The 14,436-nt window shown below is 54.2% G+C and overlaps 4 protein-coding genes across 4 annotated transcripts; 3 read left to right on the forward strand and 1 right to left on the reverse strand.

Moving 5' to 3' along the window:
• Positions 1-2,321: 2,321 nt before the first annotated feature.
• On the forward strand, positions 2,322-4,043 carry HRG_01959 (uncharacterized protein; the record flags this gene model as incomplete). The annotated part of the gene is made up of 1 exon (XM_044860430.1): positions 2,322-4,043. The coding sequence occupies one exon, from the start codon at positions 2,322-2,324 to the stop codon at positions 4,041-4,043; it is 1,722 nt and encodes a 573-aa protein (XP_044724063.1).
• Positions 4,044-4,447: 404 nt separating this feature from the next.
• On the reverse strand, positions 4,448-5,917 carry HRG_01960 (calcineurin-like phosphoesterase domain-containing protein; the record flags this gene model as incomplete). The annotated part of the gene is made up of 2 exons (XM_044860431.1): positions 4,448-5,553; positions 5,716-5,917. 2 exons carry the CDS (start codon positions 5,915-5,917, stop codon positions 4,448-4,450), a joined length of 1,308 nt encoding a protein of 435 aa, XP_044724064.1.
• A 2,022-nt stretch (positions 5,918-7,939) lies between these two features.
• On the forward strand, positions 7,940-9,330 carry HRG_01961 (mitochondrial carrier protein; the record flags this gene model as incomplete). The annotated part of the gene is made up of 6 exons (XM_044860432.1): positions 7,940-7,971; positions 8,354-8,645; positions 8,709-8,755; positions 8,803-9,137; positions 9,206-9,231; positions 9,304-9,330. The coding sequence occupies 6 exons, from the start codon at positions 7,940-7,942 to the stop codon at positions 9,328-9,330; spliced, it is 759 nt and encodes a 252-aa protein (XP_044724065.1).
• A 1,849-nt stretch (positions 9,331-11,179) lies between these two features.
• HRG_01962 (uncharacterized protein) lies at positions 11,180-14,235 on the forward strand (the record flags this gene model as incomplete). The annotated part of the gene is made up of 4 exons (XM_044860433.1): positions 11,180-11,678; positions 11,752-12,246; positions 13,017-13,241; positions 13,301-14,235. The coding sequence occupies 4 exons, from the start codon at positions 11,180-11,182 to the stop codon at positions 14,233-14,235; spliced, it is 2,154 nt and encodes a 717-aa protein (XP_044724066.1).
• Between the last annotated feature and the right edge of the window lie 201 nt (positions 14,236-14,436).

A 14,436-nucleotide genomic window follows, 5' to 3' on the forward strand; every position in this document is an offset into this window, starting at 1 on the left:
ATTACTGGCTCAATTGGCGATCTCCCGCAGAAGCTAATGGCAGCCTGGGGTTGGCAACTCGCGGCATGGTACGATTTCCCACCGGTAGCATGTATAAGTACTGCGCAATACTTATTACTTGGCGCAAGGGAGGAAGTCGGTAAGTTCCATACTGCACTGTGTAGTTGGATAATGCAGACCTCGAGGAATCTAACGCAGTCGTGTGCCTAGAATATGTGTATATCCGTGCATTATATACTCACAATGGAGGAGGGTGGCACGGATCCAACGCGGCTTTGTGTCATTTAGATGAAGTACAGGCTTGCCAGAATGCTCAGACTTATGTCGAATTCCCGAGATAGCAGAGAGACCAAGAGTGCAAGAAATGCTCTTTGCTCCTACTGAGCGCCCCGATAATGGATTAATGCCACAAATAGCGTGTGGACAGTCATGCGAGATTTGCTCATTCAGGCACCACTCTCTTCGTATCCTTCTCCATACCGGCGCCGCTTCATCCGCATGCGGTCGTTTTGAAAGTTGGCCTTCAGAGCAAGGGTGGCCAGGCGGCGGACCGTCTGACAGGCATCTGGCTATCCATTGCCGGAATGTTTGTGTGTTTATGCCGCCGTGCATTATGCTTGGGTTCTCCACGCGGAGATCATACTGGGACTGGCATGACCTGGCTGTCAGAGCTCTGACTATCAGTCGCTCCTCTTGTCGTAAAGCCAATGGCGCTCACGTGGCTCAACCACCGGGAACTTTTATTCTTACGCTTGGTCGTGTTGCGTCAACTCTACCGGCTGTTCATTGAGTTGTTGGTGTGTCAAAGACTACGCAACAGGGCAATGACCGAGTATTTGAGTGGCAGGAATTCTCTGTAAAGCAGTGAATTATACATAGCCGGGATATCCCTGTCAGTATGCATGTGCTTGTGCCCCAAGGACATGCTTGTGTGCCTTGTTCGGTTTCTAGAGTTTTCTCGCCCGGGACCGGATATGCGTAGTGGTGGACCTATAGCACGACGTATAGTAAGGCTCCTCGCGAAAACCCACACAAGACTTGCAAGCGATGACTCGTCCTCGGAACGGAAACAACAAGAAAGAGAGGGAAACACAGCCATTGTGGATCCGGTTAAGTAAAACTTCTTTTGTATCCTTACACGTACAGTACATACCACCCATGTTTCCCGTTGCCTATTTTTGGAACCTAGATAAAGCATCGTCACGTATTGGTGAGCGAGTACCGTATTTCGTACATACTGTACATATGTGCTCGTCCAGGGGTCGTGTCCATGTACAGTATTGTCACCCGTTAGTCGGAATCAACCGCAGTGCACTGCCTCCGGGCGACCAAGCCGCCCAGGAAGATCTCTGCCCTCATAACATGGAGCAGCCTCCCGCTTTGGGTAAAAGAAAACAAAAGAGACGTGCCGTGGACCGTGACTCTCGGCTATAGCCAGCCACTGGATCAAGATTGCGCCTCAGCCCTATCAGCACTGCCCGGTAGATTGCCCCATCTACGTTTCCACAACTAGCCCGGCTTTCTACTTATACCAGGGCAAGAGTACGCCAGTCCATAGCTGCGTCTGACGAGACTGTTCAACAAGGACGAGGGCTCGGGAAGAGACGTCAGGCTGCCATTTACGAGCAATCTGAAAAATCGTGCTATATTCTCGGGATCGTGAGCTCAACTAGACTTGTCATAAAACCCAGGTGGCGGTTCTAGCATATGAACTTAGCCTTCGCGATCACTAGTAGGATTAGAATGTGAAGCCAGATACACGAGAATCCATGCTGTATTTCCGTTATGACCAGATGCTGGGAATACGAGGACAAGCTTGGAAAAGTCGTCGGGGCTTCTGTCACTTTGGAGCCGGAGATCCAGCGGACTTCGGGTTCACGCGTTTCCTAGTATATGCTCATGTACCTATCTATACTGAATGGAGGGCCTCGTCCACCCAGAATTTGGCGTCAGATACCGTACGAGGTACAAGATGCCAGTCGGTGACTGCCCGAAGAGAGTGGAACTCTGGAAGCCCCCCCCCATCCATGAAGCTGCATGAAGAGCGCTCCACGTCCGGTCGAGGGCGATGACGGATGTCGGCAGCTCCGTCCCCCTTCTAGAAACATAATCATCAATGCGACCAGTGGGTCTGGTCAGAGTCTATAAAGAAGCCGTCCCTCTCTGAAGGGGGAGGTCTCCTCTACCCTGGATGAATTGGTGTCATATATAACTTTGCGTTCAGTAATATTCCTAATCCCTCAACTCCCCAGTCTGGCCCCCGACGTTCGTTCACGCTCTTATTAATTACTCCCAAATATCAAACAAACAAGTCACTCGCTATGCATCTGTTCGGCACCGTCGCTGTTGCGGCGGCCCTTCTCCCGTCAGTCTTGGCAACCAACGGCACTGGGAAGTATCCCTATGGTTCTACCATCAGCAGGTGGACCGTTGTGCCCGTCACGGACCGCTCCTCAAAGCTGGCACCTTCGGATACGTCCATCAAGTCTACTCCGGTGGAGACCGCCAAGTCGACCGACAGCTCCAAGACGCACGCTTCCAGTTCGCTTACCACCTCGCGCAAGACAGTGTTCACTCCCTCCAGTGCAGCAAACACAATGAACACGGCATCAACTGCGTATCTTCAAACCTCTACCACCATCTCCACCACCAAGTATGAGACCGCCACCAAGACCGTCGTCTCGACCATTACATCTTGCCCTGCTTCGGCCTCGGGCTGCACAGTCGGCTCGGTCGTGACGGCCATTGCCACTGCTGTTGCCAGCCAGGTTGTCACCATCGACCAGCCTTCCAGGATCACCACCACCCCCGTCTCGCTCCGTGACGTTATCCAGGTCAACGTCACCGTCAGCGTCCCGGACAGGTTCGTCATTGTGGGAGGTGGAGCCGTCTACTTCCCCGGCCTGTGCGATGCGTGCGGCCACTTCCGCGTCATCTTTGAGAGCCCTGCGCTGCTCGAGTACCGCATCGAGCCCTGCGCACCCGAGGAACGCAACACCGCCATTGTCAAGGTCAACGGCGAGTACCGCTATCTCGGCTGCAGTGGCGACGAGTGCAACAAGATGATCATCGGCGTCGACGGCGTTTGCCGCATCGCCGTGTGCGCCGGCAATGAGTGCAAGAAGAACCTCGTCTGCCAAGACGGCAAGCAGTGCCAGTTTGACGCCTGCGGTCATGAGTGCTTCGAGGTCCGAGTTTGCGCCGAGGCCAAGTGCGAGACTCCTGCTCGCCCGGCCCCCCCCCCGGCCCCCGCTGCCGCCCCCAGCAACTCCGTGGTCAGCCCGGAGATCTCTGCCGCCATCGAGGCCAAGGTGGTCATCTCGGGTCAGGGCAGCGTCACGGGCCTCATCAGCGCTGTTGCCGAGGCCAAGATATCCGTTAAAAGCGGTGCCGGCGCCGACGTCTCTTCCAAGGCCGCTGCTTCCATCAAGTGCAGCGGCAAGGGACCCGGAGCCGGCCCCGCCCCTTCTGCCGTCCCGGCCGCTCCTGCTCCTGCTCCAGGACACAAGGAAGCTCCCGCATCCATCCCGAAGGAAGCCCCTGCTTCGGGCCCCAAAGAAGCTCCCGTTTCTGGTCCCAAGGCAGCTCCCGCCTCTGGTCCCAAGGAAGCCTCTGCTTCGGGCCCCAAGGAATCTCCCGCCTCTGGCTCCAAGGGAGCCCCTGCCTCGGGCTCCAAGGAAGCCTCTGCTTCGGGCCCCAAGGAAGCCTCTGCCTCCGCTGCCAAGGAGGCTGAGAAGGCCCCTGCCACTCCCCACAAGATTGCCGACGTCCAGGCTTCCGCATCTACCACCGCCAAGCTCGTCACTGTCGAGCCAAACACTCCCAAGGGCGAGGCTCCGGCCTCGGGCGCCGGGTCCAAGCCCGCCAACGGCCAGGCTCCCAATTCCAGCGCTGTTCCCCAGCCACCCGTCAAGCCCCAGGACCAGGGCCCCAAGAAGGAGCAGCCTCAGCCCTCCACCAACGCCCTGACTGCCGCCGCTGGCAAGTTTGCCGTCAGCTCCCACCTCCTCGGGGCCTTTGTTGGTCTGGCTCTCGTCTTTTAGACCGCCAATGTTTCTCTCGGGCTCAGTCTAAAGGGCCCCCTTTCCTCATTTGTCTTCATACTGGCCGGTTAGCCAGGACGGCCGCCTTCGCCCCGAGCCACCATTACATGCAGCCCACACGAGGCATTGGCCGAGCAGCTCACGCTCAAGGAGTTGAATGCGGCATTTTCAATACTCCTTTTTGCCACCCTCAGTCATTATTGCTTACTGCTTGGGGCTTGAGCGAACATATATAGACCTACTTCTTTCCTTCACGTAGGAATGCAATTCTTCTTCTGATTCATAGCTCTCGTTATCTGCAACTGCTCACTACTGGGCTAGAGGCCGGATCCTGGGGTGACTATCTAATATGAAGTATTGGACGTAATCCATCCGCCCGTCACCCAAAGATGTCTCCCACGCTGTTACATCTGGGTCGAGATGGAGTAGTTGCATGTAGGGCAATAGGTCATGTCGTTTGGTGTCGCGGGATACCAGTCCTTGCCGTAGCTGGCGTTGAGTGTGACGGAGCCGACGAAGTCACCAGTTTCGAGCCGAATCCACGTCTCGGCCTCGGCGGCGGTGCGAAGCTTGTCGCGCGAGACTCGAACCTGCCTGGAGCCCCGAATCCAATGCCCATACCCGCCGTACCCAGAACGCTGCCCGAAGCAAAGGTTGACGCCGTTGCCGGTGACCGTCATCCCAGGCAGAAGCCGGTCCCACTTGTAGCACCAGGAATCGCCATGATCGTGGCCCGAGAACAGGGCAATGAGCCCTGGCGTCGAGGCAATCGCCTTCATGAACGGCAGGTCCTGGCCGCCGTACTGGCAAGAGCCATCGTTGCGGCCGTCGGAGCACCACCCTTGAGCCTGCGGAGCGAGCGGATAGTCGTCGTTGATGCCTGGCTGGTGGTTGGGATGGATGCTGTCCCGGCCATGCTCCGTCTGCAGCGCCTGCGACGCGTTTGTCGGGATATGCACAAAGGCTAGCGACGGGATAGTCCGGCCGGCGCTCTCGGCGATGCGTGAAGAGGCCGCCTGGAACCATTCGACGACGCTCGTGTCAACCCAGCCCGGCTGGCTGCGGAGAGTGCCGTCTGCGTTGTGCTCCTGGGAGTAAAGGCCGCCGCGGCTGTCGAAGAACCAGAGCAGCAACTCGGGGGCGCACTGCGACTCGTGACAGTCTGGCGCATATACGGGCAAGTAGTAGTTGGAAACACCGGCTTTGATGCCTGCGACCATGCTCAAAGTGAGACTGTTGGGCCAGAGCTTCTCCCGCGCCAGTATGTCGACCCCGGAGATGTTGAAGCCGTAATCGTGGTTGCCGTAGGTCGAAGCCCAGAATAGGTCGCGATCCAGGAGAGGTTTGACGATCTGGTCGATATACACGGTACTATTCTCCAGAAAGGCGTTGTCGCCTGTGATCAGGTCGCCATTGAGGACGACCAGGCCAGGAGATTCCTGGTCAAGCACCTTGTCGATGACCTTGACAGAATGAATGTCCTGCTCAGGCCCCCACGAGTCCCAAGCATCTGATGAGTGTAAAGAATCGAGAGGTTAACTGCAAAGTCGACGCTGATAACTCCGCCCACGCTGAATGTGTCTGTAGGCCGTCCAACCATCTCTGCCAGAGAATTGGGATGGGCTGGAACAAAAAGACAACATGGTGTGAGACATTGAACGGAGGGACTCACTCTCCCCGAAATGGAGATCCTCAAAGATGGAAATCTGAAAGTTGCCGTTGTCGTCAAAGGTGAGCGGACTGATGTCCTTGCTGCTCTTGCTGTACAGGTCCTGATTCTTGGTTGATGCCTTGAGCAGCGCCGTCGGGGTCGGCAGCGCCGCTTGAGTAGACGATGCCACGAAGGCAGCCAAAGCGAGCAAGATTGGCAGCATGATGATCCCGGCCACAGCTTCTCGGTCAAATGCCAGTGTTGAGACTTTGAGTCCACTATCCTCAGTCACCAGAGAATGGGTTGTTAGTGTAGCAAATGCAACCTTGAGGTGAGACGACGGTGAAGTTCTGTGTGAACTCCGAGAAGCATCAAATTTATATGCAGGCAAGACGAGGGCGCCCTGTTCAGGGTTCACAGTCGGCAGGACGTGAGCGTGTGGCCCCGAAGAAAATTGAAGGCGAACAGACGAAAACCCCAGAGCATTCTGAATGTACTTGCGCCACCCGCGCTTCTTGTATCATGAGCATGTCGACATGGAAACTCCCTCGGCTGACTAGACGACAGCTGGAATTTAGATAACCAGTTGATGCTAGAATCAGGAACCTAGGGAGGGACAATGCGAGTGGCTGAATGGCGAGTCAATGATGGAGCATTGAAGGGTTATCCAGAATAATAAGGATAAGAAAAAGAGCGGTGTGGTTTCAAAGAAGGAGTGCTTAGAGCATTGTCGGCCTGTTGGTTCTATTGTCCGCGCGTGAGTGTTTCGGAACAGATGAAACTAGGCCCAGATTCATATTGACTTGTACAGATTGCTATTGTGCCCCCAAGGTTGGACCGCCGACTTTGACTGTATGTACACGCAAGGATCATAGCGAGTAGAAAGCATGAGTGACGCGCAGCTTCGGATGATTTGATGGATCAACCGAGAAGATACAGCGACGAATCTCTTTCCCCATGTTCTCTTCACTCTTCTGCTCCCAACGCACTCGGCATCCCGATAAGATACTGGCGTAGCAGAGGTTCTCCTACTCGTTTCTCCCGTGCTCTGCAGTGAGACACAAGCTTATCTGCCGCCGAGTCCAACCACCATTGGTAGACCGATGATCGGATGAATGCTCTTCTCTCCTCGGTCGACTACGTCTCCTTTATGCTTCCACCGTATCCACCCAAAGTAGCCTCGATATCACCTCGAACCATCGCCCGGTCATCACACTTTGCATGTTGTTCGTTCGTGGGGTCCCGACTGATCCTTCCGACACACTTCCACCCAAAAATTACGCCTTCAACGAGCGCAGGACTTGTCGTGTCGGTTGAGAAGTCCATCGACGCGTCTGATAGCGGTTCGACTTGGAATGACTGTCAGCATATTAGCCAAGCCTGAGATACGCGCCGTGGGGGTCAGGTAGGGATCTCGAACCATCAGAGAAATTCCGCCCGTTCTCATGGAAGTGTCGGGATCCCGAGAAGATTTCAGAAGGAGACACAATAAGAGCTCAATGACTGGCTTAGGATCACCTGCTGGAATATGCGAGTGGACAATCAGAGAAACAAGATCGCCTCGCGATCGATGAGTCTGCCGTGCACCTTGAAGCCCATAAATAACCTAAACGATTCGCCCGCGCTTTTAATGGAGTACGACAGTCAGATTCTGCAATGATGCCCTGCCTGTTTGGCATGAATGCGTTCCGTACCTGAGTTGCTGGTCCATTGATCGCGCGCGTGACGCACATGCTATGCGAGATCCCCACGGTTCGGATTGATCTTTCCACTACCCCAGACGACACACAATGCTTGTTACGTATGCGAACTGTATATGAGACGAGTGACGTGTGGAATGAGCAGAAGCAGATCTGATTCATCTGGTTGGCGTCAAATTAAGACAATGGTAGTTGAATCGGCGGCTACGATCATTCATATATGCGACTTCCCGGTGACGCAGAGGGCGAATTGCAGCGACTGACGAGTTAAAATGACGGACAGAGCCATGGTGCAAATAATGAAGTAGAGCATTGAGCCAACGCTGTCGTGATCAGTATGCAAGGAAAGGGCAATACCGATGCTCAACAGGCCGCCGATCGCATCACGACGATGTGAAGATCTTTGCCACTCAAGCGGGAGATTGGGACTGCCCCTACAAATCTCCAAGATTGCGGAGAGTAAACAAATTGTATTTATGTGGCTCGATGTGAATGGTCCGGTTGTAAAAAGTTGCTCGAAGTCGAATTAACGGTGCCAGATTGGAATGCTCAGCGAGCATGCCCGCACAATACTGAAGTCAGCAGGCGTTTTTATTAATTTCGCAAACAAGTTCATGCTGGACTTAATAAGTCCCGGTGCGGCTTTGGGCTTACATCTCCCGGGGCGAGAAGGTCACACGTGTTACAGAGAGGAAGATCATTGCACTTTACGTGCTTGGTTATCCCGGGCCGTTGAAGGGGTTCGTCGTTCCCATCTTCCTGTCCGAGGAGACTAAACCTTTCTGGGTTAGCATTTATAAAGACCGCAGTTGGCCCGTTAAGAGGTTAACAGCTCTTCTACGTAGCTGAGAAGCAAAGGCACTGGGGACGAGGCTTGATTACTGGGGCCTGACGAGAATGAAAAGCCGCAATAAACTGCAAGCCAGACAGTGAGGTGGCTGACACGTGCTATTCAATAGCGCCAAGACTCGTATCCAGCTCGACCCAGTCACTTACAACCGCGGCCTGATCGGTGGCTTCCGCCAGGTCGTCCAGAATGAAGGTGCCGGCGCCCTTACGATCGGTGCTGGTCCTACCTTTGCGGGCTACTTCCTGCAAGGGACTTTGAAGTTTGGTGGTTACGAGTTCTTTAAGCAGCAATCCATCAACTTCATCGACTACGACAATGCCAGGAATAGCCTCATCGCCGCCTTTGCCGAGTTCTTTGCCGACATTGCCCTCTGCCCGCTCGAGGCCACCCGTATCCGATTAGTGTCCGAGCCTGGCTTTGCCAACGGCCTCATCTCCAGTTTCACCAAGATCGCCCGCCAGTAGGGAATCGGGGCTTTCTACTTTGGTTTTGGCCCCATCCTCTTCAAGCAGTACGTACAGCCAAGCTTGATCTCTTTCTATCGCCCTTAAAAGTGAGGGTCCCATACACCATAACCAAGTTCGTCGTCTACGAGAAAGTCACCGAGCTCGCCTATAGCAAGCTTTTCGACAAGGATAAGACAAGCGACGCCATGCAAACCACCATTAATCTTGGTTCCGGCCTGATTGCTGATTTTGCCGCCGCGATCGTCTCCCACCCTGCCGACACCATGCTTTCCAAGATCAACAAGACCAAGGGTCTCCCAGGCGAGAGCAATGCCAGCAGACTCATCAATATCGCGAAGGAGCTTGGCCTCCGGGGCTCTTTTAGCGGTATTGGTGCTCGTCTGTTCATGGTTGGTGCTCGGACGGCTGGCCAGTTCGCCATCTACGGTACGTTTTGAAGGATTGAAGTCGTGGGAAGCACAAGCGATGATTGCTAACACATCCTTCTTCGGCAGGTGACCTCAAAAAATTCATGGGAGCTGTAAGCTACCCTTCTCACTGAATCTTGTGGAGGTTGCAAGTCAAGACAGAGCCGCTGACCCGTTTCGGCTAGGTTGGAGGTGTAGAGATATCGAAATAGGCGTCCGCGAACGACGAAGCGTGGATTGGTGTACTTTGATAGAAGTATTTTCATAGATAGAGAATAGAGGTTCTCGGAAGGGTTTCTGAGGCAATCGATACTTTTCGGCTCAGTGCCGAGTACCCATCCCTTGGCCACCCCCGGCAGTCGAGAGGCTTCTCCGTTCCCGTCTTCTTCCTCCGAGGGGGCCAAAGCTTCGCCAAGAAGGCCCGCTGCAGTCGGGTTTATGATGCCTCCACTATTACCTCTATGTTGCATTACGTATCTTGTCATTTTCCGTCAGCTGCAGCTCCAATGCACCTATCATGGCTAATCTGTCCGAGGTCGATCTATGATGGTTTCAACTCTTAATTTTCACGGCAGGCGGATGATTCTTGGCCACATGACGCTGTTTCCTCTGATTCTTCATTTCGGCCCGTTCTAGAAGCTCGATGTGTCATTTACGTGCTCTGGAGGCCGTGATTACACCGTTAGCTCTCCGTGACCACATCGACACTTCATGCAAGGACAACGATTTCCTCTCCAGGTAGCCACCACAAGTCGACTTGAATCATCAAATTATAACCCACTACTCCTTCCCGGTACAGGCTAGCATCCCCCCCTGTGGAACAGCCCGCGTGAGAGTAGCGGCGGTGTCGACTGTGAGTGTGTAGACTTTTCCCAGAATGGAATACAACCCTCGTGTCGTGCGTTCGCGACCAGATGGCCTGCTTGTCGGCAAACATGGCCGACAGGGAGGCTGAGTTTCGCCTTTCTCAACCGGCTGGCCTACGAGGCAACCCAAACCCGATTTTTCAAGTTTGCAGTTCGGCATGATACCCGTCACAAACAATGCCTGCGTCTACCCCCTGCCAAGTCTTGCGTGAACCTCGAGCTTCTCAAACCATGACATGTTCTCCTGGACATTTCAAACTCGGGAGGAAGCTTCACCTCGTAGCCATAAGCGGATACGAGACACGCCGTTATATCTACACCTCGTGGGTCTTGTATTTTGTCCTTGGTACCTGTTCTGTAGATGTCAAGTTGGGTCGAAACGTAACACCAAGCCACAGACCCAATAGCCAATCGCAAGTTTTCTCACCACACGGAATACTACCCCGGCAAGACATATCGCTGGGAGCCGTGGGTTATACCACAGGCAGTCACTAATGACATGCCTCTTGACGTGCCCTCTCGTTGCGCTTTATTGGCGCGCTCTCAGACACCGTATCCGTATAGTATGCGAACAGAGTCGATGATCCGAGTCCGACACGCCGACAGAGGTGCACTCAAGGTGCATCCGCCTCTCAACCCCCAGCGCCGCCCCCTAATATGCTTCATGGCTGGCTTCGCGCGTGATCGTGGCAGTTGCATCTATGTGCTTGCGATGTCTCCTTGCTGCCTGGCCCAGAATACTGCAGACCTCGACAACAGCCAATCAAGATCTAGACGAGACTCTCCGTTGCAGTGGTGCTTGCAAATCTCGACAGATGCCCTTGACGCTCTTCATCACGTAGCACTCCAGAATCACCACATGACCTGATGAAAAAGTGACCCTCAGCACCGTAAGCATAGGGTTGTAGTGGTGCGAAAGAGACGAGCTCTCGTCGGTCTTTTTGGTGCACCAGCTCCGCGTCGAACCAGTAAACTGAGCTGTCTTACAGCATCTTGACGACCTCTTCGTGATACCTTCAAACTCCTTTTAACTGGAAGTACGTATCACTCTCCCAGCTCCTGGGACCATCAGAGGCAAAATCAAATGGACATATAAGTCCAGGTGCGCGTAACTCCTACTCGCTTTCTCGACGTCAACCCAACCTCTTCAACAAAGTCTAGAATCAGAACATCAAACCAAAACGACACTTTCAAGATGAAGTCGACTCTGGCTCTCTTCCTCACAATCCTCTCCTCCACATCCTCTGTCCAGGGCCGTTCCTTCAAGAACAACGTGCCGACATTTGAGGTTGGCCCTGATGCCAAAATCATCGGCAACAAGATTGAGTACAATGACCCAGACTGCGACCCAACCCTGGAATGCCACACAACAAAGCCTTGCTCGAAGCCCGGCACCGCGCCGACTTTGGCGGCAGACAAGAAATTCTTCGCCTGCTGCCTTGCCGGCCAGCGCCTCCTTGGCAGCCCCGAGACGGCTTTCGACTGCTGCGCCGATGGCCATGACCTTGTAGGAGCGCCCGATGTCGGCTTTCGCTGCTGCCCGACAGGCTTCAAGTATGACGGAAAGATATGCAAGCCAGTGTGTGCAAACGGGAAACAGCTGGTGGACGGGAAATGCGTCTGTCCTGTGGGCCAGGAGGAGGGCCCCGATGGCAACTGTCGACTCCAGGTTTGCCAATCCGGACTGAGGTCTGGTAAGACTCTCCCCCTTCCGCACGGATTTCATTCCTCCGCAGGCATCTGCCGGGCTAATCTGGCAACACATAGGGAAATGCTACATCTTCTTCACCGAAAAAGGCAACATCTTGGGCCTCCAGAACGACGGAAAATACTACGCCGCGCCGGACAGCATGGTCCACCGCTGGGCCAAGCTCCAGCTCTGCAAAGACCAAGAATGCACCGCCGACCAGGCCATCAGCCCCTCTGACGGCGTCTACATCCGAGACCTACACGGCGACATCCCCACGGGCGCCAACAAGGGCCAGTGGATCAACAATGCCGCCAACGGGGCGCACCTCGAGCGGACGACCAAGTTTGCCGAGGCGGGCCACTTCACTCTTACCAAGTGGCCGTGCGGAAGATACTGCCTGGGCGGTGTTGGTCAAGGCGTCGGGGCTGCGTGCCCGGCCGAGACCGTCAGCTTGACATTTTACTCGCAGGACCCGCAGATGTGCTTCCCCTGGGACTTGACCGAGGTGCCCTGTGACACCAAGGCCATCACAAACAACTGCATTTGGAAGTCTGGAAAGGAACAGTGCTGCGGTAAGATTGACTGCTCGGCGGCGGGCAAGTGATTCTGGCCATGCCGGTTGCACCAATGCTGCCTTGTTCTCTCTGGCTGAGGTGGCAGAAACGGAGTAAATGCGCTTTCCGAGGTTGCCAAGCCACTTCAAGGGACAGGGCGGTTGCGTTGTGATTTCATCAAGTACGCAAAAACAAGCTCTCGAGATCCAGGGCCATGGAAATACTTCGTGTACACGTAGTAGCCAAGCAATTCAATCTCGGCCTCTCCGTGATCTTATAATGTTACAGATCAATGTTGGCTTCCCACGCTTGTTCCAGCTTAAGCTTACTCCCGCTGAGCAAACAGGAGCTGAACAATCTATGAACCAAATGGCAATGTATGTTTCTAGGCCAGATTCCTGCGGCTCAGCTACGGTGTGAGCAGAACAATCAACAAGCGTTACAGAAATTCCAGCGACACCAACTCTGCTCTGTCCTCGCCCGTCGGCTGAACAGCGAGGCCAAATGGTCTTCACACTTGAACCAATCATGCACTGCTGCACCCTCGCCACAACCCAAGTATATAAGTGACGAGCTTGCATTGCAGTTCCCGACTTCCTTCCCGTCAGTTTTACCCGTCAGCCTACTCTCCGCTTGAGCTCAAAACCTCAGATCTACAACACATTGAATACTCGGACCGAACAGCATGTCTTTCTCCTCTGGCAGCCATTTTGCCCCTCTCAATCTGCCCTTGGCACGGCACCAAGCGAGCCAGGCTCGACTGGATGACGCCGAGACTACCCGTCCAGAGCAGGACGAGGGTGACAGCAGACCGGCTCTTAACCAACCGTCTGCTGGCCACAAACCTGCCCTTAAGCGCCTATGGGCAGGTGTCAAGGATCGCGGCACGGCATATGACATAGAATCAGCAACTCTCCAGCCCTCGACCACGCCAGTCTGCAGAAAGCACGAATGCCAAGTCTTGGGTAGCTACAGCTGGCAAGTCAATGGTCCGGTCAAGTACAAGATACCGGGTAAGTGTCTCGAGCGGCTAACTATTCGATGTATCTCAATGCTAAACTGAGCACGATAGGCTCTGCACCAGTGTGGAAGCAACCATTTCAAGTGCCGTTCAGGCTACCGAAAGACAGCATAATACCCACCCAGGATGAGGATTCTGCTCCTGTTTCCCACTATCCATTCGAGCCACTATTTGAAGCCACAGGAATAATGAGTCCGGAATTCCTCTTCGACAAGGTGGATATTGTGGTCAGCCGAAACAGCCTCAGAAAGCTCATCGAATTCTGCGACACGGGCCATAGACAAACCTTCCGACTCAACCTGCTTATGGTTCATAATACGTTATTCATCGAGCGCTGGGAGAAGGACGTCAACTGTCTGACCGGACAGGCCTACGGCTTGGGGTATGACCGCAACTTTGAGCGAGAATTTACCAAGTTCCCCGAAGGGGAAGAAAACAGTTCAGGAAATCATCGATGCCTCCGTTACCTTCTCGGGGACTTGAACTGTGTGGTGCAGTTCGAAATTGATGCTCGCTACGATAAGCCGAAGCCGGCGGAGACTGATGCTGAGACCTCGCACGTCGAGCTGTCACTGGATCAACTGTCCATAGCAGACAGAACAAAAGCCATACCGCAATCTGCAGTAGCAGAAATCAAGACGATTCAAGGAGCCAGGGACCGGAGCCGAGATCTGGCACAGCTCTGGTTTGGTCGAGTACCATGGCTCATCACCGGTCACCACACTGCCGGTCTTTTCACGAGCATCGTGATTGCAGACGTCGCACCTAAGCTGGACAAGTGGGAGAGAGACAGACAGGTCCAGCTTCGCAAACTGGCAACACTGCTCACCCGATTTCGAGATGCGGTCACAGGATTCGGGGGCAACAATTGCGTGGCGATTTATGAGCGCAATTTAAAGGCTCCCACGATTCGCGTCTGCGAGTCCAACTTAGGCCGAAGAGCGCTTCCCGATGACTGTATTCAAAAGTTCTGGGCGTCTGAATAATTCGCCAGGGGTAACGGAAGGAAGTGATGGGATGCCTTTTGCATTCCGCCCTGTCTTTGTTGCGTGCTCAAAAGACCGTTGGGAGCAGCTGTTCTTTCTCGAGAGGGAAAGATGAACACCTTGTCGAATCAATCATCGAAGATTCCTGGCGGAAAGGCCGATAGTCGTTAGTTTATGACAGTTGTCTATTCTCATGTTGCA

The sequence above is a fragment of the Hirsutella rhossiliensis genome (assembly GCF_020360975.1).
Source record: "Hirsutella rhossiliensis strain HR02 chromosome Unknown scaffold00002, whole genome shotgun sequence".
NCBI lineage: Eukaryota > Fungi > Ascomycota > Sordariomycetes > Hypocreales > Ophiocordycipitaceae > Hirsutella > Hirsutella rhossiliensis.